Source organism: Podarcis pityusensis (genome assembly GCF_964106645.2).
Source record: "Podarcis pityusensis genome assembly, chromosome: 5".
Lineage (NCBI taxonomy): Eukaryota > Metazoa > Chordata > Lepidosauria > Squamata > Lacertidae > Podarcis > Podarcis pityusensis.
In genome coordinates this window covers 65,479,383-65,506,638 of record NC_138032.1, presented here as the reverse complement: position 1 = coordinate 65,506,638, position 27,256 = coordinate 65,479,383, and the positions used below count along the sequence as shown (strand labels likewise).

General features: G+C 40.2%; 2 protein-coding genes across 4 annotated transcripts; both read left to right on the top strand.

Annotated features, from left to right (window-relative positions):
- Window positions 1-965: 965 nt before the first annotated feature.
- On the top strand, window positions 966-11,195 carry LOC308476744 (lipase member M-like). Of its 3 annotated transcripts, none has more exons than XM_081004578.1 (10): window positions 966-1,054; window positions 1,759-1,867; window positions 2,263-2,380; window positions 3,575-3,773; window positions 4,399-4,508; window positions 4,986-5,122; window positions 5,527-5,673; window positions 6,597-6,668; window positions 7,940-8,005; window positions 10,653-11,195. In XM_081004578.1, exons 1-10 carry the CDS (start codon window positions 1,026-1,028, stop codon window positions 10,884-10,886), a joined length of 1,221 nt encoding a protein of 406 aa, XP_080860704.1. In that variant the 5' UTR covers window positions 966-1,025; the 3' UTR covers window positions 10,887-11,195. The 3 variants fall into 3 exon arrangements, with proteins under 3 accessions (XP_080860704.1, XP_080860705.1, XP_080860703.1); XM_081004579.1 differs by having other exon boundaries at window positions 4,983-5,122; window positions 5,527-5,589; XM_081004577.1 differs by having other exon boundaries at window positions 4,983-5,122.
- A 4,933-nt stretch (window positions 11,196-16,128) lies between these two features.
- Window positions 16,129-26,350, top strand: LOC308477619 (lipase member M-like). Its single transcript, XM_081006349.1, has 10 exons — window positions 16,129-16,644; window positions 17,110-18,172; window positions 18,565-18,682; window positions 19,323-19,521; window positions 20,151-20,260; window positions 20,713-20,892; window positions 21,393-21,577; window positions 23,846-23,917; window positions 24,653-24,718; window positions 25,960-26,350. Exons 2-10 carry the CDS (start codon window positions 18,026-18,028, stop codon window positions 26,191-26,193), a joined length of 1,311 nt encoding a protein of 436 aa, XP_080862475.1. The 5' UTR covers window positions 16,129-16,644; window positions 17,110-18,025; the 3' UTR covers window positions 26,194-26,350.
- The last annotated feature ends 906 nt before the right edge of the window (window positions 26,351-27,256 follow it).

Sequence of the window (27,256 nt, the reverse complement as noted above, 5' to 3'; positions counted from 1 at the left end):
AGCTTGCTGGGGAGGCCACACATTACAAGGAACGCAAAGTAACTTTAGCTAGGTTTTACAGTGGTACCTCGGGTTAAGTACTTAATTCGTTCCGGAGGTCTGTTCTTAACCTGAAGCACCACTTTAGCTAATGGGGCCTCCTGCTGCCGCCGTGCCGCCAGAGCACGATTTCTGTTCTCATCCTGAAGCAAAGTTCTTAACCTGAAGCACTATTTCTGGGTTAGCGGAGTGTGTAACCTGAAGCGTATGTAACCCGAGGTACCACTGTAATAACAAAAGCAAACTCCTTTTACACTAAACATATCAATAAGCATGACCCATCCACCAACTCAACCCCCAGGTGCTGCTCTTTATATACTATACTCAATTGCTGACACAGCTTAATTAACACAACTTAACAGCACCTGCTATACTGCTTCACAGCTGTAAAACTAGGTTATGTTATTTGCTCTGTCCCTTAAAGAAATACACATCTTGTGGAACAATAATGAACCTTCAAATTTAAAGAGACAATTCAACAGTATTATGTACATTTCAATGCTTTGTAGAGACTTGCCATGATGGGTATGTGATAATCCTTCTGTCTTAACCATTTTGTTTGCTCTGCATCTCAGAGTAGACCCACTAAGGGATACGAATAACTTTCATTTCAATGGGTTTAGTTTGAGTACAACTTACAGGTGCACATGGATACAAAATAATGATGGCGACGCACACAGGACAAAAATAAATAAATGTAGATATACAAATTATATATCACTAATTTAAAAATAAATCTTCAGGTGCGTTACATTTTTTATTAAAAAAATGCAAGGAAGTGCAATGTACATTTCAATGTTTTGTACAGGCTTGCCATGATGGGTGTGTGATAATCCTTTTGTCATAACCCTTTTGCTTGCTCTGCGTCTGTTTCATAATTAACAATGCAGAAAGACATGTGTTGCATAATTATATAGTAGCTGATGAAAGTGATCATATTCTCTGCAGTTTATTACAAACTAGGTCTTCTTCAGTGTGTATTAGAGATGTGGTTGCTATTGATGAACAGGAGCAGGTAAGCAAAAATCTTTTCTTCCATTTATCTTTTTCATTTCTTTTTTGGTGACATACTTTGGTCTTACATTTTAATAGCTTGCATTTAACAGAGTTACACATCCAGAAATTAAGGCTACTTGCACAAAATCTGTGGGCAAAGAACTGATGCAACCATGGGGGAATCACAAACTGAATAAATGTATACTTATATACAAGCCTTATACTGGTTCCTTGTAACTACACTTCTCCCAGCAATGGCTGAATCTCTTTAGGGCTTTAAAGATCAGCACGATCACTTTGAATTGTACTCAGAAATGTACTGGGAGTCAGGGTAGATTATGTAGGACTGGTTTTATATGGTCGTGGTGGCTTTTCCTAATTACCAATCTGGCTGCTGGATTCTGGATTAGTTATCATTTCTGAGTCATCTTCAAAAGTACCCCACGTAGAGCCATACCAGTAGTCCAAGCGGGAGATAAGCAGAGCATTTACCACTCTGGAGAGACAGTGCACAGCCAGGTTGTGTTTCAGCTGGTGTAGCAAACAGAGCTGGTATACAGCAGCCCTGGACGCAGAGTTCTTACTGTTACCTGAGAGGTGCCAAAACCACCTCCATTGTGTTCCTGGCTGGAAGAAAATCACAGATCTTTTAAAAGAACTATTTTAAGAAAGGCTTCCAATCTTTGCTAAGGAGTTTGAAGCAACAGATATTGTTTTACACAGGTCAGCGATGTGGCTGTTTTGGGTAGTGGTGTGCTTAAACCAACAGACAACAGAGTCAGAAGAATTCCTAAGGAAACGGCACTTGAATCCCCAAGAATTCATGACTATTGTGAGTTGCTTGTTCAAATGCATTTGAAAACAACAGGCTATTGATAGAAAAAAATAATTTGTACAAATTTCTTTTAAGTGATATTCCAAAGCATTTGCTTTTCACAGAAGGATTTCCAGGCCTGCCTGAGTTACCCCAAAGAGGCTTGATGGATTATAATGGATGAATTTAGCAGACCCCAAGGCCAAATGACAGTTTCTGTTTAATGCTTAAAACATTGTTTGCCGATAGCTCCTCCTGGTTGCTTCTGTTCATTACAGCCAGCAGGGGGGAGGAAGGCAGGATCCAGAACTTTTTTCTCTTCTCCTCATCACCATTGTAACTAAAATCCGATGTAGCACATCTAGATTTAGAATAAAGGTCTCAATTTGCTGAGAATTTCTTTGTTCTTGCAGAATGAAATAATCCAATATTGGGGATACCCCAGTGAAGAGCATGAAATCCTGACAGAGGATGGCTACTACTTGCAAGCAAACAGAATTTCTTATGGAATGCACAGTTCTGGGAAGACAGGTAATTTTTATAGGAATGCACATAGCCCGGAGAAACAAATATTTGCTTAAAATGCTCAGAATTAACTAGCTCAGTTAAGTGAAGTTCACTAAATTAGTTCAAAAATCTTTTAACTACACCTGACAGTAGTTGCCATAATTGCTGGATGAACTGAATGTGAATTAACTTCATTTGGGGGTAATATTTTTCAAAAAAATTCTAATTCATATTCAAGTCCATTCTCTTTTATGCTTTAGACTCTTTGGACTTTAAGGTTCGGAATGATTGAAGACAATAAGACATATCCTACTGTGTGTGTTTTGATGTGATCTTAAGTCTTCTTACCTATATTTTATATTTATATGGCAGCACAGCAGCTTATAACATCTGAAAGCTAAGTGAAATTGCCAAGGATAATATGAATTGAACTCTGAACCAAATATTAACTAACTACTTCATTTTGCAATTGGACAAACGTTTCTTTCTGGTAATGTTGAACTTTAACTAGAATTAGTTCATTTTCCAGAAAGACATTTGAAGCTCTTTTGTCTATGTCTCTGTGTGATGTTGAGTAAGAATGAAGTGCTTGGATTAAGCTTTTGTGGGTGCATAAATGGTGATTTAATTCAGAAAAGGGGTACCATATTCTGCCCAATTTCTCCTATCTGAGCTCAGCTAAACACCTTTGTCTTTCCCTACCTTATTTCTGAGCCATTCACAATGAGGTGGCATGGACTAAATGATTTATTTACGCCATTGAGTCAGGCCCTGCTCAAGACATTTCGCTGCTTGATGAGAAGGCCAACAGCCCTCTCCAATCCATTCCATGTACAGAAGCCATTCAGATAAGCCAAGGGACAACATCATTCATTTATCTTAGGATATAAGGGTTGGAAACAGCAGGGCATGTAACATGGTAATTACGAAGCTCTGTCTTCCAACTTCCCACTCCAAATCCTCTGCTACCTGAAGCAACTGCCTCATTCTGCATATCAATAGGGCCAGCCAAACTATTGTTAAATAGTGCCGAAAGGTGGGACAGTCATGGCACATCACCTAGTTAGAAGCAATTATCTCTTTCATATACATAATTGTATCTATTCTGGACTAGAGAAGATCATCACAAGGCACAATGTTAATGAAGTGAACAGAAATTATCTAAAAGGTAGATTGTCTACAATATTATCTAATGCCCTTTTTCTTGTTTCCCCCCAGGTCTTAGGCCAGTTGTTTTACTGGTACATGGTGTTTTGAGTGAAGGTAGGATCTGGATTGCAAATCTTCCCAACAATAGCCTGGGATTTGCTCTAGCAGATGCTGGCTATGATGTTTGGATAATAAATACTAGAGGTACCAGCTGGTCTAGAAGACACAAGACTCTGTCAATTGACCAAGAAGAATTTTGGAATTTCAGGTATAAAGCACAACTTGTAGCTTGGATAGTTGAGATAATTGTAATAATTACTGTCTCTGCAGTATAACTGATACCAACATATCTTTTTTCCTTCTGTTGAGTCAGAAGTGCTTCAGTCCTGGAAAGACTTCCAAAAGATGGGACATGGTGGATTATGGTTCCTTTTCTTATTATTTTTAGAGCCTACATCAACATGACAAAATGCATGACTTTATATTCATGCAGGCTGAATTTGTGGAGCTCTGAGATGTAGCTAAGGATCATAACTAGGACTGTGCATTCACTCTGAATGAATCCTAGATCCTGAACTGAATCGGGCCAATCTGGGATTTGCTGGGAATGTGTAGATGAAGCTCTAGCTTGCCTGGGTCTGGGTTCACCTGGAGCAATACAAAGATGTCAATTGGGCAGCGGTGGGTGGACAGCCACACGTTTAAATCACTTAACATTCTCTTTAAAGGCACAAACCCTTTTAGGAATGGGAGATCACAGCCCAAATCACCCCAATTCACCTCATTATTTGGGGCAGAGTCCATACACACCTCTAATAGTGTGCGCTACTAATGCAACATGAGGCTAAGGGGAGAAAACCTCACTTGCATTTTGTTCGTGTAATGTCCTACAGCTTCCATGAAATTGTGATATATGATATTCCAGCAACAATAAATTTCATCCTGCAGAAAACCAAGCAAGAAGGGTTGTATTTTCTCAGCGTGTCTCAGGGTGGGACACTTGGTAAGTAATATGACACAAATGGAATCCATATACTGCCTGAGCCCTTAATTTGAAAACCTTCTTACAATCCAAAATTCACATCACAGATATAGTTCCAATCTAATAATTCAGACTGAAAGAACAAGCAGCGACTGAAATGCTGTTTTTTGGTGTTGGTTTTGAGGTCTCTGGTTTTGAGGCCTCTCCAAACTAGTGGCAGACAAGTATATAGGAAGATAGAGAGCTGTAGTACCAAGTCAGACGGTTGGTCCCTCCAGCTCAGCATTGTCAACACTTACTGGCAACAGCTTTCCTGGGTATCCGATGGGAGTCTTTCTCAGCCCTACCTTGAGACACCTGGATTGAGCACACATGAATGTGCTCTTCCACTAGGATAAGACCATTCCACAGTATGAGAGACCCAAAGATTCAGTGTGCATATTGGCTCTGGTATATCTGGAAAAGCTGCTGAATTCTGGAATTCTTTCTCTTTGGCAGGTTTAATTGCCTTTTCACTCAGGCCACAGGTTGCTCAGAAAGTCAAGCTCTTCATGGCTTTGGCTCCTTCCTACACATTTGTGGACACCAGTGGACCTGTAGTGCTATTTTTCATTCTTCCTGATGGATTTATCAGAGTAGGTATTTCTCATAGGTTTTTCTTGTGTGTATAATCAGCTCAGTGATATGGGCACTTCATTCCTCAAGCTTGGGGGGTGGGTCATGCAAGATGTTATGTATGTTCCTTGGTGTCTCCTGCTCTGAGCTTGAGTCTGCATCACCATGCAAGCCAGACTTTTGAGGTCTGCATTGTGATTCACTGCCTGGCACAAAACAGCCAATCATGCACTAGGGGGCGGGGGGAGCAGAAGTGTATATAAATCAGACCCATTTCCATGTTTTCCCCATTCTCAATAATAAAGCCTCAATAAAATCTTTAAGTTGAATCACTGCCTTGGGTCTTGCATGAATAACTGGTACTTCCTTAGGAAATTAATCCTAAAGAGACTCACCAAGATCTCTCTGTGTGTTTATTTTACAGCTCATATGGGGGAAGAAAGAATTTGTCGTTCTTAATAATAAACTGAAAAAACTGAATGCCAAGCTGTGCAGTTATCCTGTAATAGATCAATTTTGTATCCAAGGTATTTTCCTAATCGCTGGATGCAATCTAAATAACTTAAACGTGGTATGTTGCTAAATATATTGACAAAACAGCAATATATTTTATTCTAATAGATAAAGATAAATTAACCATGCAATCCAAAGCATTACTATTGAGTAACTAATATGATGGAGCTCAATAGTACATGCTTCAAGGTTATGCATGTATAGGATTGGAGCCTTAAATGTGCAATTGAGTGACCAGGTCTCTACATGTTGCAGCTAGAATTGAGAGGAATTGAGAAGAATCTTTGTGAAAGAGACCCTAGTACATTACCTAATGGATAAACTATATGGTTTTTGTTGTTCTCTCTGGTTTTTCTTGTTTTAAGTGCAGTAAAATAACAAGACTGTACAATGGTGATGGTATAAAATCAAGCCAAATTTTTATTGACAGCAGCAGACAGGGTAAGAGTTGGAATGGCCTTGGGTCCCAGTATCAGTTCATCATTGCACAAGCCCCATATTGATGGAATGGGTCTGCTGGGTTTGGACCACCCCAAACCTGTTTGGTTGGAGTCAGCCCATGTTTAACTTTGCTGGGGTGAAAGCCCAACAAACAAGGCCTCACTGGGCAACCATGGTGCAGATTCCTACCAGGCTGATACCTAACACTGAGCTTGCAGGTGGCTGTGGATAATTATTCCCTCAGGACACCCCCTATATTGTGCTGACCCTGCCGAATTCCATTTCTACCCTCATACAAACAGAAGTAGAACAGAACAGTGAAGAGTAGGAGGATTAGGACGAGGAAACTCACAATCACATTTTTCCTGAGATGGATGTTTTCCTATGTAATATCCCTTTCCCTTTCTCAAGGTATATGTATGTTGTATTGCTCTGATGCTGGTGATGTTTTTATAGTGCAATTCATCTCTCTCCTTCCTCAGTATAATCAGAGATGATTCTAAAAGATATTTACATTCTTATTATTTTCCTCTAATCCAGAGTCGAGCAGATGTGTATACTGGAATTCTTCCAGATTTTACTTCTGTAAAAAACATGATCCACTTGGTCCAGGTGGGGTTTAATGCATATTTTTCCTTATTTCAAAATTCAGAGCTCATTTGATGTACAAATGAATGCTTGTTGTGTGTGAATATATAAGGGTTTTCTTTTTTTAATTTACAGAAGGTGACAGGAAAGTTATAGTAAATGAAAAACAATATAGCAATAAATGGTATATGACAAGCTGCCACTCACAGGAGCTTTTTTGCCCTGAGTTATTGCTGGTGTAGTTGCCCGGTTACATGTGATATATGATATATAAGTGTCTACAGATGTAGAAATTGGCAATAATAACATGCAAATGAAAGCAAAAATAAATATCCTTAAATAGGGTCATGCAAAAGAAAAAAAAGAGAGAAACTTTTCTATTTCGTTGTCTAAAGAGTAGTTCTTAAACTTCAAACCTAAAGTGATTTTTTATTCATTATATTTGAAGTGAAGTGATCATTAATTTGAATTTGCACACTGCAATTTCTCATTACCTTACACAGTTTGGCTATTACTAGGATAGTGAACATTAAGGATTGATTTTTGAAATGATTTTATACAAGTTCCAATATCATTTTCTTATTCATTTGTGATGTATGCAAAATATTGATAAATACAGATTGTATTTTTTAAAAAACCAGATAAATATGAGCATGTTTCCAGATAAAACAATAATGTATTCTTACGAAACCACACACAAATTTGTGAAAACAATCTAGTAATCCATCATAGACTGCCTTGATTGGTTGTGCTCTTTATGTGTATAAAGAAATTCATGACAAAATAGTTAACTTATATTTTGATTGCTTGAAATTTATAGCAGGATCTTTGTTGACTATATAAACATATTGTACCATATTTGCCAATGCAAAAAGATAAATAGGTACCTCAGTGGCAGGAAGGTAAACGGCGTTTTCGTGCGCTCTGGCACTCGTCACGGTCCTCAGTGCATCAGTAGCAGTTTAGTCATCCTGGCCACATGACCCGGAAAACTGTCTGTGGACAAACGCCGGCTCCCTCGGCCTGAAAGCGAGATGAGTGCTGCAACCCCATAGTCACCTTTGACTGGACTTAACCATCCAGGGGTCCTTTACCTTTTCTACCTTTACCATACCACATTATTATTATTACTATTATTATTATTATTATTATTATTATTACTATTATTATTATTATGTAGGCATTGGGGACAGGGTTCTGACAATTCATATTGCCAATTTTTAATCTATGTGTACTTTATAAATATATCAGCATTAAAAATTTGAAAATTCAGTACTTTCTCCCTTCTTTTATAGGTTTTTAAATCAAAAGAACTGAAATATTTTGACTATGGCAGTAAGAACAAAGCTATATACAACACGGTAATTATAAGGGTTGTTGTGATTGGGATTTGTCATAGATTTCAATGTGTTAAAGCTGCATATTTATTTAGGATTAACTCTCTTTTTTAAATATTTTTATTGATTTTTTAACACTTAATTAACACATACAAAACACAATACAATAACAAACAAACACATAAACATGTAAAATTTCAAATCCTTCTTTTCATAACCCTGTTCTCTCCGACTTCCCCATACCCTCCCTTTCTGCATCCCTGTTTTCAAATTTCTTCCAGCAAATCCTCTCTTCAAATTTTAATTAATTGACCTTTAAACCCTCTTGTCATTACCAAGTCAATACAGCAGTAACCTCATAATTTCCTAACCTTGGCGTTTTAGCATTCATTTACTTTATAATAGTTCTTAAGATAAACTTTGAATTTCTTCCAATCTTCCTCCACTGTCTCTTTTCCTTGATCTCGGATTCTGCCGGTCATCTCAGCTAGTCCCATGTAGTCAATCACCTTCGTCTGCCATTCTTCCAGTGTGGGTAGTTCTTGTGTCTTCCAATACTTTGCTATAAGGACTCTTGCTGCTGTTGTGGCGTACATAAAAAAAGTTCTGTCCTTCTTTAACACCAATTGGCCAACCATGCCCAGGAGAAAAGCCTCTGGTTTCTTAAGAAAGGTATACTTAAATACCTTTTTCAATTCATTATAAATCATCTCCCAGAAATCTTTAATCCTTGGGCAAGTCCACCAAAGATGAAAGAATGTACCTTCAGTTTCTTTACATTTCCAGCATTTATTATCGGGCAAATGATAAATTTTTGCAAGCTTGACTGGTGTCATGTACCACCTGTAAATCATTTTCATAATATTTTCTCTTAGGGCATTACATGCCGTAAACTTTATACCGGTGGTCCATAACTTTTCCCAGTCAGCAAACATAATGTTATAACCGAAATCCTGTGCCCATTTAATCATAGCTGACTTAACCGTCTCGTCCTGTGTATTCCACTTCAGCAACAAGTTATACATTCTTGACAAAGTTTTAGTATTGGGTTCTAACAATTCCGTTTCTAATTTGGATCTTTCCACCTGGAAGCCAATTTTTCTGTCTTGTTTAAAAACCTCCATTATTTGATAATAATGGAGCCAATCTCGAACTTTAGGCTTCAATTTTTCATAGCTCTGTAGTTTTACCTTATCTCCCTCTTGCTCTAGAATTTCCCCATATTTTGGCCATTTCGATTCCATAGATGTTATACTTTTGGTATTTAAATCAAGTTTTGCTGCAAGGTCTGCCAGCTGTTTACTATTGTCTGCCCCCTGTTTCTGCAACACTTCCAAAGATTCATTAATCTTGAGTAATGCTTGTGTCACGGGGTCAGAAGTCATAACTGTTGTTTTCGACTGCCCAGCTGCAGCCGTTCCTGCTGGCGGAATACTTGAGAGTGAACCTCTTTTCTTTTGTGCAGTTTTACTCTTGGCTCTTGTTATTATCTCCTCTGCTGGGCCACTCATATCAACCAAGGTCGTTCCCTCGTCTAGGAATTTTAAGATGGAAAATTCCACTAGCTTGGTTTCTGTGGCACACTTTGCAACTGTTTCCCTCAACCCCCTAGAGGGAGCAGTCCAAAAACAAAGTATCTCTTTGAAAGTATCCAATAAAGTCTATAACAACAATCTCAAGTATCTTTTCTGAGCTTCAATATAGCAGTTAAATCTCCAAAACAGAGCAGTCCAGTAACAAAGTAACAAAGTATTTTTGAAGTCTTAAATATGACAGTTCTAGATGACAGTTCTCAATAGGTGCCTTGTTTAGGCAGTCCGTTCCAAGGAGTCAAGACAGTAGACAGACGTTTCCCTTTAACATTTCCATGCAGGTTATCCAAAATTCACTTTTCTTCCTCCCCCTGCCCCTGCCTGCACGGGGGGATTTAGTCCCAACGTCAAGGTTACTTAGTTCAACTTACGTTTCTCAGATTTTTCTCAGGTTGCGGCTTTATCTTCCTTTGCTTTAAGTTTCATGCAGTCCGGGAAAGGCAGACTTCCTTAATTTATACCTTTCCCGTTTTCGGCCGAATTCTCTTAAAATATTTGTAAAATCCCAATCGATTTGTAAATCCTACTCACGGGCTTTAAATTTGTAATCCAGATTCAGGAAGGAATCGGCGCTCTCCGACCATGGCGACGCGGCTTCGCTTCACGGGCTGGGTGACGACTCTCAGCACCGCGCTTTACCCCCGCTGCCGTTCCGGAGCCTTTAAAAAGGCTCCCTCTCGATTCCGGGGGGGCGCAATGGTGCCCACCGAGTCTCCTTGCCTCCAGGCTTCCGCGCCTGTAATTTTAAAGGGTCCCCGCTTCGCCGTAGCGGCAGGACCCGAACTCGTGAAGCAGACCTCCTCCGGAGCTCGGAGGGAGATCCGCCATTAGCCGATGGCGCCGACCGGAAGTGTTTAGGATTAACTCTCATTGAACTTAATGGGTCACAAAAAAAGATGAAGAAAAGGTTTAGGAATAAACCTTGCACAAATTTATGACAGACTCGTTAAGACGTTAGGAAAGAAAAGTTGAAACGAATGCTCAAGAAACCTTTCCCCATAATTCTGATGACACTGCATATGAACCATCAGATTGGTTGATGAAACCCATTTTAATCATTCTGATATTTTCATCCACAGACCACTCCTCCAATCTATCAAATCGAAGACATGGTTGTGCCAACTGCTGTGTGGTATGGTGGACATGATATTATAGAAAACAGAAAGGACATTCAGCTGTTGCTTCCTCGAATCTCTCATTTGGTTTTCCATAAGTATATTCCTGAATGGCAGCATAGCGATTTTTCATGGGGTTTGGATGCTCCAAAGAAACTATTCCCTGATATATTTAAGCTGATGCTGAAGTACAAATAAAATGTTACAAAAGTCATATATACTGCATATATTCCATTAGGACTTATGACCACCCATGTTGGAGGTGTCATTTTTGGCGATTTTCCTTAAAAATACCTTAGCTATCTATGTGAATTTGCGAAAAAAAGCTCAACAACTTTTCTGTCTGGATTTTCACTGTTGGAAATATGCCAGCCCTAATTCCATGTGACTGTAGATGCTGCAATACGTCTGTATAACATGTATATATGATCAATTTGTTAACTGAGTTTTGTTTCTATTACTTATTGCTTGCCATTAAATTAAATCTACCTGTTTGCACTGACACAATTGATGGTAGAATTGCTTGATCATGCATTGCAAAAGCACATTTCTCTCTGCAAAGGCCTCATCTTTTAGGCACAAAATAGATATTACCTGTTCTCATTTGACGGAGATCCTTGTAGATTAGAGGTCTTAACCTTTGAGCGGAGGGGATCATAGGCCCTTTTGAGAATCTGATGGAAGAAATGACTCCCCCTTGCAGAATTCTTCTCACAAAGACAATTTTCTATGGCACAAGAAGGAAATAAGATAAGATTTTTACATGCATCCCACAGGTATCTGTTTGGCCACTGTCAGACCAGGATGATGAACTAGATGGGCCACTGTCAGGGACTTGGCAGATGAGGAGGAGTGGTGGGAACTGCCAGTGTAAGTGGCTTACAGAGAGGGAGAAGAGGAAAGGAGTATGAAACCAAGACCATGGTTATCCGAAACTGAACACACCCCAGAAGAAGAAAGGAGCTTGGAAATAATGGGTGATGAAGAACGGGAGTGAGATAGCAGGTGCTCCAGCCCTGAACAGAGACAGGGGTCAGATGTATTAGAAACCGTACAGCAGGCCAGTGGCATGGTGTCTCTGGAGAGTATACTAGAGCCCGCTCCTTCCCCCAGGCGTGGCCTTTGTGTCTCAAAGCAGAAAGCTAAACAGACACAAAGGGATTTCCTCAGAAGCCACCATAGACGGCAGGAGGAGTCTGAGGACTATGAGGTAGAAGGAAGGAGCATCATTCTGAGCAACGCTGGTTTCATTGGTTGAAATAATTTTTGGTGCCTGGTTTATGGGCCCCCTGAAGTTCACACATGGAAGCCTAGGGGTCAATGGACCCCAGATCAAGAACCCTGCTGTGGATCATTGTCCTGACAAAGAGATCATGATGTGAGAGGTAGTAGAATGTATACGATTTCTTCCAGCAACTCCTGAGCTTTGCACCCATGGAAGCGCCAGAAGTAGGGTGCTTTTTTCCAACTTTGTGCTCATACTAATCTCACCAATCCACCAGGCCATTGTCGGGCAGCTCAAAGGTAGCCAGGGAAGTGTTCTCTTCCAAGTCGCAGTCACAGCTGGAAAGTGGTTCACGTTTGGGTTCTGGTTTCAGGCACAGCCCAGGACACGTCCAGGGATGAGCAACCTGGTTCCCACCACTTGTTGGACATCAGCCCCAGCCAGCATAGCCAACTGTCAGGGATCACAGGAAATGTAGTCTAGCAACAATTAGCACAGGTTGCAGACCTTCTCTGATTAAGATTCAGAAACCAAGGCATAGGACTGTCTATGTTATAACATAGAAAGTATTAAGTATCTGTTCCTTAGGATGTTTCAGAAGAAGAATCAGCTGCAGCACTCTTATTACCTGTATACGGCATTTACCTTAAAAAACCCCAAAAGCTCTTGAACAATTGGAACAATTGGAAATAATTGTTATCACCAACAGCAAGCTCAACAGATCCAGCAGGAACCCAGTTTATTAAAGCTAATGCAACAGGACAACCTCACTAACCAGCAGAAGTGCTGGTTAGAAAAGACTGCCACAAGTCACATTAGAACAAAGATTATATAGCAGTTTCAAACACAGCACACAAAGAGACGTAAAACTTAAAAACATCCTTCTACATACAGCAAGAAAGGTTATAGGTCATAGTATGTAAAGATGCATGACTCCCCACTGGTATCAATTTCCTTGGGGTGCCCCAAGACATTTGGTCTCAACTATCCCACTTTAACCCCAGCTACCTTGGCAACCAAGCCTTCAGTAGGGGCCATCTTACTTCCCTGTTCCCAAAACATGTCAAGAAGCTTCATAGCTCAAAACACCATATAAACTTCTCCTCACGCTATGATTCAGAAAATCCCTTGTCATACCATAGGTAAGCATGCCACCCAAAACTATTCCCTTATCCTTCTAAATCAAACTCTCTTGTATTCTTTAGTAATAGCCATTTCTTTAATCAACTAATACACACTGTTTCATAGTATACTTTAGATCTGGCAGTGAGAATCCGCCTCTTTCTTTTACATCTATTAAAATTTTATATTTAATCCTTGGCTTTTCCCTTGCGGGATAAATGTAACTATCCCTCTTTGCCATTGTTTAAAGCAGCTCACCGGAATTGTCTGAAATATTCATCTATACCACTGCCCAGAAAGGAGAGTCTCATCCTATTCCATCTTTCTTTGTCTTGCTTAATCTTACTCCACACAACCCCATAACTGTTCTGGATCAGATTCATTTATAATCCTTCTAAAGTCCGTTTCCCATATAACTGTGTGATTCCTTTGTGTCTCACTGTTATTCCTCCAACTCGTCTTGCTGTTATACTTCTGTTACCTCCACTCCCCCCCCCCCCCGAAATCTTGTGCTCTTTGCAGATCTGTACATCTATGACTTTCAACTTTGTAAGTGGAACTCAGTCCCTCTGGGTCTTCCCATCTAAATGGCATCTTCTGTTTCTTTAATGCCTCAACCAAAAATCTGTATTCTTTTATTTTATTTGGGATTTCCTTAGGAATTATAATCCTTTGATCTTCTATGCTTAGATTGTTTTGAAAATGAGTTTGCAATTTTTTATCTCTCATTGCCCTTGAAGAAAATTGCACCAAAAAGTACCCTGGGAGTTTCTTAGCTTTCACATATGATGATTTAATTATATAATCTCTGTCTATTGAATTCTCCATTATCTCTGGTTGTAGTTGTGAAAAAGATGCCAATTCCTTTTTTAAAAATCTTCCTCCCAAAGCTCCAGTATACCTCTAAATCTCATTCATATATATATATACACACACACACACACACACACACACACACATATTATATATCTATATCTATATCTATATCTATATCTATATATCTAAATATATATATATCTATATATCTCCGAGACTGCAATCTTGTCCTCTAAGGTTTCTCAGCTTGCAGAGCTGACACCTGACCATGAACTTCTACTATACACTTCTTCTTCTTTTTGGTATCTTGGCTCCCTTCAGAAAGTTTTTAAACTGACCCTTCCAATGGTGTTGTCGTTTTAGCCAAATCCTTAATGTCATTGGTACAATCCTTAATGTTCTTCAATAACTCAGCCAATGCTAAAGAATTTTGTTCTACAGATAAATGAATTCACATCAAAATCTCACTGAAATCACCTTCAGCTGGCAGTGACGCTTTTCTGCCACGAGCCTTCACCATCTGTCATATCCCTTTTCCTCCAACAGTTGGTAGTATACCTTCAAAAATATCTTTATTGCTTTCCACACCTATCTTCTCTTGTCATGACCTTATTTTGCCACAAGATGGTATTTTCTTAAAGTGTATACCTCTTTACATTCCAGGATGCTCTTTTCCCATAGTCCCAATCCTCAAACATTTGGAACTCAGCAAAGGATCCCTGGGGGCTGGTTGCACCAAATTCAAGTATTTACTGTATATTGTATCCAACAGAGTCCATTGGCTACAACTATAAATGGAAAATAATTGTGGTAGAAACAGTCCTTTATTGAAGTATTAATTTATGTCCTTCTATTTCACATTTCTCTATCTACTCCTTTCTTCAGCAAACCAAAGTCCCCCTCAAAGAAAAAAAATCTCTTAAATCAGCGTACAATCCATTTTAATAGTCAAGTACCTTTTGGTATAATTTTAATCCACAAAGGAAATTAAGGTTGAGATTGTCTTACCAGTTATTCTTGGAGTAAACCTTCCTGTGTCATTCGCCATCCCCTTTTTACTCAACGCGGCAAGATGTTACTTGGCAAAGTAATTTAAAGCCAGTACACAGATTTGTTTTGCTGCTTGTTGTTTACCATTTTAAATGGGTTGCCCTCCTCACGGTGTTTCTGTGGTTTTATCATCCAAATTTAATGGGATAGAAGAGGAAAGACAGCCGCTTTTCAAGCAGCCTGGCATGGCTACTCCTGAGGAATCAGAAATGGAGTCCCTATATGGCTCCTTCTACCCATCTTGAATGTCACTCCATGCTGGTACCACTCACAATAGGGAGAGGCTCTCTTTCTGGCTTGGGCTCTCTACATAGCCCTGGTACCCACTGGGGAGATTGGGGACACAGTGCTGTCACAGTCCCCTTTAAATTCCTCATGGAGTTGCCCTTTAAAAAATGTGCTTAAAAAAGGACAGCAAATTCTAAATCACATAGTCTACAGCAGACATCCCCAAACTTGGCCGTCCAGATGTTTTGGGACTACAACTCCCATCATCCCTAGCTAACAGGACCAGTGGTCAGGGATGATGGGAATTGTAGTCCCAAAACCTCTGGAGGGCCGAGTTTGGGGATGCCTGGTCTACAGGAAAACACAAACAGTATCTATAAATGCATTTTGTTTTCCCTAAATTTAAATTTGAGTCAAGTAGGATTAAAAGTGTGCTTCATGGGGGCCAGGAGATTGAGTCACTGGGGAAGAATTCATGAAAGCTGGAAGGGAGAATTTCCTCTCACACTTTGAATTATTGGGGGAAATGCTCTGCTTGGTCTAGCCAAGTGGATACTCATGTTGTGTAGAATCTACAATTCATCAAAACTTTCTAATTTACAAGACCTTTGTACCTCTAGGTCTCATTTAATTTGAATCTAGAAAGGAACAAGAGTGAATTAAAGCACACACGCATGTGCGTGCGCGCACACACACACACACACAGCGATCATATGAATGCCAACCCCAAAGTAAGATCAAGTGGATTAGGGGGGCTTATTACCAGGTAAATGTGTGTAGGATTACACCCACAATCAATCGCTTACAAAATCCACGTAGGCCTCATAGTTCAGGTGCTTAACCTACATATTTCAGAGGTTGAATGTGTAATGGTGTCCAGGGTACTGCATGCCACCATAATTATTCACAAAACATATGCAGCTAAATTCCCTTCAACACTTCTGCAGCACCCAGCTGAAATTCAGACTCTGTTGGAGAGGAGCAGGTAAGCAAAAACCCTTCAGTCTGCCTTCGGTGGTGTATGTTTTCCTGTTGCAGCAACTTTTAAAAAACTGTATTTAAGCATAGCTTGTATTTTGAGCAGAGCTCTCTATTAATGCCCCATACAAGTGAATAATAGTTAAACTTGCACTATTACCTAAATTGAACAATAAGAATATGAGATCAAGTTTATATCCTTCTAACCACTCCTTTCTTCAGCAACCCAAATTTATTGCAATTCCTCTACAATATAAATATAAATATGACTTAATCTAAAAATAAGTATCTAAGTGGGCTACATTTATTTTAATAAAACAAGGAATTGCAATATGCATTTCAGTGCTTTGTACAGTCCTGCCTTATCACTAGGCCAATTCTCAGTGTGTGATGATATTCTTTTGAAACCTTTTCTGTTGCTCTGGATCTGCTCCAATAGTGTATGATGAAACAGATATTGTTCTCTGTAGCTGATTACAACCTAGGTCTTCTGCAGTGTCTGTTTGAGACCTGGTTGCTACTGATGAACAGGAACAGGTAAGCAAAAATACTTTCTTCCATGTCTCTTTTAAATTTATATTTTGCTGACATAACTTTTGTCTTGCATTTTATTGGCTTGCAGGCTTAAGTTGTACATTTAACAGTGTTCTGCATTACTTTATTGAAGTAAAATCAAGTAAAAAATGAACAGACTTGCATCCCATTGTATATAATAGTAGGTTTTACACACTACCAATGCAAGTTTAAAGTGTATTGTACCATTTTAAAATAAATTGCAAACATGTTAGCCAGGCCCACACAGTTTAATTGACTGAGTCATGGAGTGCTGCAGACCCCATTTCCCAGTATCCCAGCAGCAACAGACTCGTCTGTGACAATGGTCCAGGGAACAGGAATTCCCAGCATCTTCAGACTCCAATGAGAACTCTATTTTTTGTTAAGTTGTGGGTGAACATATCAGACGACACAGCGATTCTCCAAACAGCTCTTGTTTATTCACAGGCCAGAACAGAACTGAACTGAAGGGTTCAGCCAGCCTGCTTATATAGAGCTCCACTACAACGCAACTGTAACACTTTCTGTAACTATCCAATCACTGAACGTCACTTTCAATCCCTTATTTGCATATGTGGACCTGAGTGAAAACTATCTACAGTATCCCCCTGCTGGCCCAGGGTGAGAACTTCAGTACATAACAATTTCCCAGCATGCTATTTGGTGTCATTAATTCCTCATCTGATTGATTGTCTGCTTCCATGCCTGCTTATTCAAAGAAAGTCCCAACAAGTTCTGTGGGGCATATTTCCAATAAATCCCCATTATCTTTGGTTCAGGTGTGCCGTTGATACCATACAACCCAAATTTTCATTTTCTTCATAACCATCTCATTTTCCATCTGAGCTGGTTTGCTGTGACATTGCTTCATTTGCACAATTGCTGCTCTCCTTCAGTTTGGGACTCAGCCTTTCAGGTGAGGGGCTAGCCATTTCACTTTAATAGGTTTAAGTTCTGTGAGCCTTTGCCATAGTGCTTCCTCCCCCCCCCCCAAAAAAGGTGTCAGAACTCACCATGAAGTTGTGACAGTAAGTTCTTATCTGAGACGTGCTAGAACCACATTCCAGTGTGCTCCGACCAGAAAAGAGCACTGGTTGTAGTAAGCATTTTGTTTGCATTTCATGGAGTCTTTCAGGAAGTGTTGTTCAGACTGTGTTGCTCCTTCAGCCTCCACTAAGTTGGGCAACTTTGTTTAAGTAATCCTTCCACCAAACAAAAGCTCAGCAAGAGATTCTCCATGTTCAGTGGGAGATGCTCTATAATTTACAGCCAGGTATGAGCCAGTACCTTAATCATGCTCTGAAGCAACTTGGAGCTTGAAGTGATATGAAGCAACTCACATACGGTGGGGAAATCCTTACTCATGAGGCGCAAACTGGGGCCATTACCTGTCCGAACCACCTCAAGAATGTGGCTGTTTTTGGCAGTGGCGTGTTTAATCCAACAGACAATCGAGTCAGAAGAATTCCTAAGGAAACGGCACTTGAATCCCCAAGAATTCATGACTATTGTGAGTTGCTTGTTCAGATGCATTTGAAAACAACAGGCTATTGCTAGGACAAAATAATTTGCACATACTTTTTTTAAGTGATATTCCAAAGCATTTGCTTTTCACAGAAGCATTTCCGAGCCTGCCTGAGTTACTCCAAAGAGGGCTTGATAGATTGCAATGGATGGATTTAGCTGACTCCAAGGCCAAATGACATATTTTGTTTAATGATTAATACATAGTGTATTGATTGTGCCTCCTCTGCTTTTGTTCATTACAGCCAGCAGGGGACAAAGGCAGAATCTGGAACGTTTTTCTCTTCTCCTCAGCACCATTGTAACTAAAATCCCCTCTAGCACATCTAGATTTAGAATAGAAGTCTCAGTCTGCCGAGCCTTTCTTTATTCTTGCAGAATGAAATCATTCAATATTGGGGATACCCCAGTGAAGAGCATGAGATTTTGACAGAGGATCGCTACTACTTGCAAGCAAACAGAATTCCTTATGGAATGCACAGTTCTGGGAAGACAGGTAATTCTGGAATGTAACTGGTTGGTGTTTTTTTAAGGAAGTGTACTGAAAGGATTCAGCATAGCCTAGAAGTTCTTAAGCTTAAAGTTCCTAATTGTTGCAGAAAATAAGTCACATCCCACTGCGTGTGTTTTAATGTTTATTTGCCTATATTTTATACATCAGCACAGCAGCTTGTAACATTCTGAATGCTGATAAAAAATTGTCGGGGATAATTTGAACTAAAATCTGAACTGAACATGAAACAGTTCATTTTGTAAGTGGACAAATGTGAACTGGAATTAGTTCCTTTTTGGTCATGTTCAACTTGATCTGGAATTAGTTCCTTTTCTAACAGCCCTTTGCAAGCTATGGAATCTTTCTTGAAAAGCAAAGGAATGACTTGTCTACACAGGCATTACTGTGAGTTCTTGATCTGAGTGTCCTATTTTACTTGCTGCATTATTTTAATGAATAGTTTTGCTGGATATTTTAATGATGGATGCTTATATGTGTATTGGGTTTTTGTATTTTGTAAACTACTTAGAGACCTATCTAGCATTAAGCAGTATATGTATTATTATATTAAGTGGCTAACAACAACTCCTACTGAGAACAATATTATCTAATGCCCACTTTGTTTCTGTTCCCCTCCCACCAGGTCCTAGGCCAGTTGTTTTACTGGTACATGGTGTTTTGGGTGAAGGTAGGAGCTGGATTATAAATCCTCCCAAGAATAGCCTGGGATTTGCTCTAGCAGATGCTGGTTATGATGTTTGGATAATAAATACTAGAGGGAACAGCTGGTCTAGAAGACACAAGACTCTGTCAATTGACCAAGAAGCATTTTGGAATTTCAGGTATAAAGCACAACTTGTAGCTTGGATAGTTGAGACAATTGTAATAATTACTGTCTCTGAATTATAACTGATACCAACATATCTTTTTTCCTTCTGTTGTGTCAGAAGTGCTTCGGTACTGGAAAGACTTCCAAAAAATGGAAAATGGTGGACTATGGTTCCCTTTCTTGTTATTTTTAGAGCCTACATCAACATGACAAAATGCATGACTTTCTCTATATTCATGCAGGCTGAATTTGTGGAGCTCTGAGATATAGATAAGGATCATAACTAGGAATGTGCATTCACTTTGGATGAATCCTAGATCCTGAACTGAATCAGGCCAATCTGGGATTTGCTGGGAATGTGCAGATGAAGCTCTAGCTTGCCTGGGTCTGGGTTCACCTGGAGCAATACAAAGATGTCAATGGGGCAGCGGTGGGTGGACAGCCACACATTTAACTCTCTTAACATTCTTTTTAAAGGCACAATCCCATTTAGGAATGGGAGATCACAGCCCAAATAATCCCAATTCACCTCATTATTTGGGGCAGAGTCCATACACACCTCTAATAGTGTGCGCTACTAATGCAACATGAGGCTAAGGGGAGAAAACTTCACCTGCATTTTGTTTCTGTAATGTTCTATAGCTTCCATGAAATTGCGATATATGATATTCCAGCAACAATAAATTTTATCCTGCAGAAAACTAAGCAAGAAGGATTGCATTTTATCGGCTACTCTCAGGGTGGGACACTTGGTAAGTAATATGAAATGAATGGAATCCATTTACTGCCTGAGCCCTTAATTTTAAAACCTTCTTACAATCCAAAATTCGCATCACAGGTATAGTTCCAATCTAATAATTCAGATTGAAGGAACAACAAGCAGGGACTGAAGTGCTGTTTTTTGGTATTGGTTTTGAGGCCTCTGCAAACTGGTTGCAGACAAGCACATGGGAACATAGAGAGCTGTAGTACCAAGTCAGACCGTTGGTTCCTGTAGCTCAACATTGTCAACACTGACTGGCATCAGCTTTCCTGGGTCTTTTCCAGCTCTACCTTGAGACACCTGGGTTGAACACATATGAATGCGCTCTTCCACTTGGATAAGACCATTCCCCAGTATGAGAGACCCAAAGACTGAGTGTGCATATTGACTCTGGTTTATCTGGAATAGCTGCTGAATTCTGGAATCCTTTCTCTTTGGCAGGTTTAATTGCCTTTTCACTCAGGCCACAGCTTGCTCAGAAAGCCAAGCTCTTCATGACTTTGGCTCCTATCTACACATTTGTGGGCAGCAGTGGACCTGCAGGGCTATTTTTCAATCTTCCTGATTGGGGGTCCTCACTGCCACCCACTGCCTCTGAGACCACCTCTGCCCGCTGTGGTGGTTAGCCACCTCTGCGTGCTGCCTGCCTTGGCCTGCAGCAGTGGGATGGCGTGAAGCAGTCCGACATAGTTGTAGCAGGCACCATGAGGCTCCTGGGAGGCCCATGCACTCTCTCAAAGGCCCCACAGGGCCTGCTGCAGTTGTGACTGGCTCCATTGTTCCACCCACTGCCTTTCCTCTGGAGTTCAGGCCTGGTCCAGTTGTGGGTGAAGTGCGGAGCCAACAAGATGTGGCGCATGGAGACTGTGGAAGCGGCCGTATTGGGTGGTGTCCAGAGGGGCTGGGGTGATGCATGGAGACAGGGTGCAGAGGAATCATTAGTGTAGTGCGTGCTGAAGTTGGGCTCTCCCAAGTGTGTTAATGCAGTCTTCTAGCATAATCAATTTAGTGATATGGGGAGTTCAACCCTCAAGCTTATACATTGGTGGGGGGGGGGTCATGCTATACCTGGTTTAATTAAGAGGATTTAATTTCTAAATGCTTGGAAATTAATTCTAAAGAAAATCACCCAGATCTCTCTGTGTGTTTAATTTTACAGCTGATATGGGGGAAGAAAGAATTTGTCTTTTTAAGTAACAAATTGAAAAGACTGATTGTCAAGTTTTGTAGCTATCCAGTAATGGATGAGATTTGCATCAAATTTATGTTCATTGGCTCTGGACGCAATCCAAATAACTTAAACGTGGTATGTTGACTCTTTATTTTGCTAAACATATTGGCAAAATACCATACTCCAGTCCCCACAACAGCAATATATTTTATTCTAATATTTAAAGATAAATTAACCATGCTTTGAATTGCATATTGAGTAACTAACATGATGGAGTTCAATAGTACATGCTTCAAGTTATGCCTGTATAGCATTGGAGACCTAAATGTGTAATTGAATGACCATGTCTGTACATGTTTGAGCCAGAATGGAGAAGACTCTTTGTGGAAGAGACCCTGGTATATTACAGAAGGGATAAACTATATGGCTTTTGTTGTTTTCTTTATCTGTTGATATCTCACGAGGTAGAGAACTGGTGGCCCTTCAGATGGTGTCAGATTCCAACTCCCATTCATCTCTGTTTGTCTGTCGAAGGGTCAGGGATGAGGGCAGTTAAGAGCCTAAGAAGAACCTGCTGGATCAGGTCAATGGCCCAGCTAGTCCAGTGCCCTGTTCTCACAGTAGCCAGTCAGATGGCCAAACCCTCAAGCAGGACCTGAGTTCAAGAGCAACTTGTGTTCAGAAGCTTTATTGCCTCTGTCCATGGAGGCAGAACATGGCGGCAAGTTGCTCTTGTAGTCTAGAGTCAGGGAATGGTCTGAAGACGAGGACTGTGGGATGCATTCTATGACAGACCAGCTTTTCTCTGATGGAGAGCTGGAGGCGGAAGAGTCATTCCCCTTGTCCACAGTGTGTTCAGAAGCAGAGAGAGAGACAGAAGCTTAGGGAGGAGTTACCCAGTTGTGAAATAATGACAAGGGAACCAGAAGGGAGGGGACAGCTAGTCAAGACGTCAATTGCGAGTGTGGGCCCCCCCCCATGGACTCGGAGGTCTGAACGTATCAGAAAGCAAAGGAGGCAGAGAGGGGGAGGAACTTCCCATTGGTGCCTTGAATGCTTTGGAAGTTGGAAGGAGGATTCAGAGTAGCCAACTGCCCTCCTTGCGGAGAGCTGTATATTTGTGCTTGCAACATGATGTTGTAATCAAAGGACTATAAACCTATCAACTGCTCATCAATTCTTATCTGTGAAGTTCCCAAAGGGAGGGGAGGACATTCTGGGCCTGACATCTAGCAGTGTTTGGAGCTGTACAGAGCAGCCACTCCCTATACATCAGAACACAGTGATCTTGTAACTTTAATTGTAACAGATGAAAAATAGGACATTGCAACTTAACTTGTTATTTATTTGTAATCTTTATAGCCCATCTTTTAATTTCAAGAATTTCACAAGATGGGTCTCAAGCAACAAAAAATAATAATGTCTGAACTATGTGACCCATAGATAGCAGCAAAATAACAAGATTGTACAATGGTGATGGGATAAAATCAGACAGCAGCAGACAGGGGAAGGGTTGGCATGGCATTGGATCCCAGGATATTCCACAAGCCCCATGTTGATAGAATGGATCTGCTGGGTTTGGACTGCCCCAAACCTGTTACATGAGAGTCAGCCAGTGTGGTTCAGATTCTTCCTGAGGTGCAAGCTAGGCAAGTAAGGTCTCACTGGGCGACCAGGGTGCAGATTCCTACTGGGAAGATACCCCAACACTAAGCTTGTGGGTGCCATGATCAATCACCACCTCAGGTCCCTTATAGCCCCCCCCTTTTACTGTGTTGATTCTGCCCAGTGACATTCATGCCCTCATACAAACAACATTCTTCACCTAACAAAGGAAGGCGATAATTTCACAGAGGTAAAGCAAGTGCCAATCAGGTTGAGTTATTTAAAATTATTTCCTTGCCCTCTCAACCAGTGACCCAAATTGCTCAGTGAATGCTCTAACCCCAGTGTGGGTGGGTAGGAAGCTTTCATGGCAAATTGGCCTTGAGTATCATAGGCAGCAGCCTTATATAGACTTTCCACTCTTCTTTGCAAGGGCTCATGGGACAGTTTTCCCCCATGAGCCCACCACACAAACAAGATACTGAGCAAAGTTTTTCCGCAATCTGTGGGCCACAGTGCTGCTGGGCAAAGGTGTCCTGCGCTTATTGATCACGGAATGATGATTAAAATAGTATATATATTTTTTTAAAAAAATGCAAATCGGCATGAAACTCATTACTACATCTTTCCTGAGATGTATGTTTTCCTATGCAATATCCCTTTACCTTTCTCAAGGTATTTGGATATTGTATTGCTCTAATGCTTGTGATCTTTTTGCTAGTTCAATTCATCCATTCCTCCCTCTGAATGATAGGAGACAATTCTTAAAAACATTTCCATACTTATTCCTCCCCACAGACCCGAATAGATGCGTATTTTGGAATTATTCCTGATTATGGTTCTGTAAAAAACATGATCCACTTGGCCCAGGTGAGCTTTAATGCATATTTTTCCTTATTTCAAAATTTAGAGGCCATTTAATGTTCAAGTGAATGTTTAATGTGTGTGAATATTTAAGGGTTTTCTTTTTTAAATTTTCAGAAGGTGACAGGAAAGTTACAGGAAATGAAAAACAATATAGCAATAAATGGTATATGACAAGCTGCCACTCACAGGATCTTTGTCGCTCTGAGTTACTGCTGGTGTAGTTGCCCGGTTACATGCAATATGCGTCTACAGGTGTAGAAACTGAGAATCATAATATGCCAATGAAACCAAAAGAAAATATTCTTAAATAGGGTCATGCAAAAGAAGAAATAAAGAGAAACTTTTCAATTTCGTTGCCTAAAGAGTAGTTCTTAAACTTCAAACATCAAGTGATTTTTTATTCATTATATCTGAAGTGATAGTTAAGTTTTAATTTGCACATTGCAGTTTCTCATTAGCTTACACAGTTTGGCCATTACTAGGATAGCGAACATTAAGGATTGATTTTTGAAATGATTGTATAAGGGTTCCAATATCATTTACTTATTAATTTGCAAAGTATGCAAAATATTGCTAAAAACAGATTGTCTTTGAAAAAAACAGATCTATTAAAACTATCTGTTTAAAGAAAAGTTTTCACAGTTTTTGCAGGGATTAGGGACAGGGTTCTTTCTGTATGTTATAAAGATGCCTGCATTAAAAATTTCAAAATTCTGTACTTTCCCCTTTATTTTATAGGTTTTTAAATCAAGAGAACTGAAATATTTTGACTATGGCAGTAAGAACAAAGCTATATACAATACGGTAAAGAGTTAAAGAAAAGAAAAGTTTCAGGAGTAAACCAGGCACAAATTCGGAGACAGTTGGGTGGGGCCTTGTATGCCTCCTTCCAGCACCTTCTGCAGCCAAGCTGGTGCCAAATGCATTGCTCTACTTCCTTTGGACCACATCAGTGCAGCCGAGATGGTGGTCTTATTGTCTGGGTAGCCCAGGTCACTTTGGTGCTGCTAGCACAGTGGTTGGACTTCACCCCTGGAAACGCACTCCATTCTCTCCCAAGACAGATGGATACCAACATTGTAAACCTAGATCCCATCCCTCTCCTGGTAAACCCTTGATGCTTCCCACTATTCCTTGTGCAACCATGCCTGGACCACATGGCTGAGGTCCCAGATTCCACAGCCCAAATGATCACCTAAAGAGCACCAGATAGCACTGGCAGTGACAAACCAGCCTGACTCCAGCACCATGGCCAGCATGCAGTATTCCAACGAAGATTTTATAGTCAGGGGTGACCACCCTGGCATTTATGTGGTTAGAGATCTTCTTTTCTTTTCTTTTACTTTGAAATCATATTATCCTTTTCTTACATCAGAATGTTGCTTATTCCCAAGGAGATGTGTTTAACCTCAGAGCAGCAGAAGCAAACTCAGTTTTATTCCTATAGTCATGGTGGTGCTATGCTTGAAATGCTTTAAATATATAAAGCTGCACATGTTCAGCATGTGTGTGTGTGTTTGTGTATGTATATATATAGCTTCAAAACAGTTATCTTGTTTGTAGAAGCAGCTGTGAAGCCATGCAATGGCAGTAGGACAGAAATATTCTGAGAACTTCAAAACTGAAGTCATATGGGCAGCTTTCTAAAGCCTGCTCACTGCTACCTGAAAGATGATTAAGTCCAGAGCCTAAATGTGCCAAGCTGAACCATTGCTCACTTTAGCAGACATGCACATTAATCCTGATACACATCCTCAATGTCAACATCCCACAATGTTGGTATATCCGATCCTCAATCCAGTCAAGCAGTTGTCCTACACATAAATCAAGAATGCACAGTAAACAATTAATACGTGACAGATTCATTAATACAATGGAGAAGGAAATCTGATACTAATGCTCAAGGAAGCATTTTCCAGAAACATAGGTCACACATCCCAGAGTTTTGATGGTCCTGCATCACCATCAGATCGCTAGGAAAACATTTAAAATCTAAGATTGGCAGATGAAGACCATTTTAATCATTCTGATATTTTCATCCACAGACCACTCCTCCATTCTATCAAATCGAAGACATTGTTGTGCCAACTGCTGTGTGGTATGGTGGACATGATATTGTAATAAACAGAAAGGACATCCAGCTGTTGCTTCCTCGAATCTCTAATTTAGTTTTCCATAAGTATATTCCTGAATGGCAACATGGCGATTTTTTATGGGGTCTGGATCCTCCAAAGAAACTATACCCTGATATATTCTATCTTATGCAGAAGTACAAGTAAAATGTTATGAAAGTCACTAACTGCTTATATTCCCTGTGATTGTAGACACTGCATTGGTCTGTATGACTTGTATTTATGGTCAATTTGTTAACTGATTTTTGTTTCTATTACCTATTGCTCGTCTTCTAATAAAATCTACCATTTGGCATTGACATAATTGGTAGTGGAATTCATTGACCTTGCACTGCAAAAGTATACTTCTCTCTGCAAAGGCCTCATCTTTTAGCCACAGCGTAGATGTTTCTTGCTGTTCCTTGTAGATCAGTGGTTCTTAACCTTTGAGCACAGTGCTCATAGGCTCTTTTTAGAATCTGATGAAAGCAGTGGAGCCCCTTTGCAGAATTCTTTTCACAAAAACAATTTTCTAAGGCACGAGAAGGAAATAAAGGAAGGGAGAATAATTTTTGGTGCCTGGTTGATGGGGCCCCTAAAGTTCATGCATGGAAGCCTAGGGGACCATGGCCTAGGGGTCCATGGTCAAGAACCCCTGCTGTGAATCATTGTCCTGACAAGGAGATAATGAGGCTAGGGGTGGGAGGTGGCACACAATTTCCTCCAGCAACTCTGAGATTACATCCAAAAACTTATTGTGTACCCTTGGATGCAGTTCATCAGGCCCTGGAGATTTGAGAAAATGAAAACAATCCATGCCCTTGGCAAGGATTCTCTCAACCTGTGGTCTGTGAGCTTTATTTAGGTGGTCTGCAGCAGACTAGAACACTTTATCAATTGATTTCTACAGAATTCTATGGCATGCAGCTGTAATACATGAAAATGCAATATAAGGAATAAACGAAGCTATCAAAATATAACAAACAACTATCACAGCACAGTACAATTGCAGTCAGAGGCAGGAAAAATATAATTATATGGTCCACCAGAAACCTCAGCAATTTACAAGCAGCACATGGTTGGTAATTTTGAGGAACCGCTGTGCTGGGGTTTATGCAGATTTTGAGGGGCTTTACATTTCTGGTACCAAAGCTGGGGAGGATAAACTATCTATGGTCTTTGTACAAATACCTCCCTCTCCCCCTGCATTTCATAGAAAATAAGTTTTAAG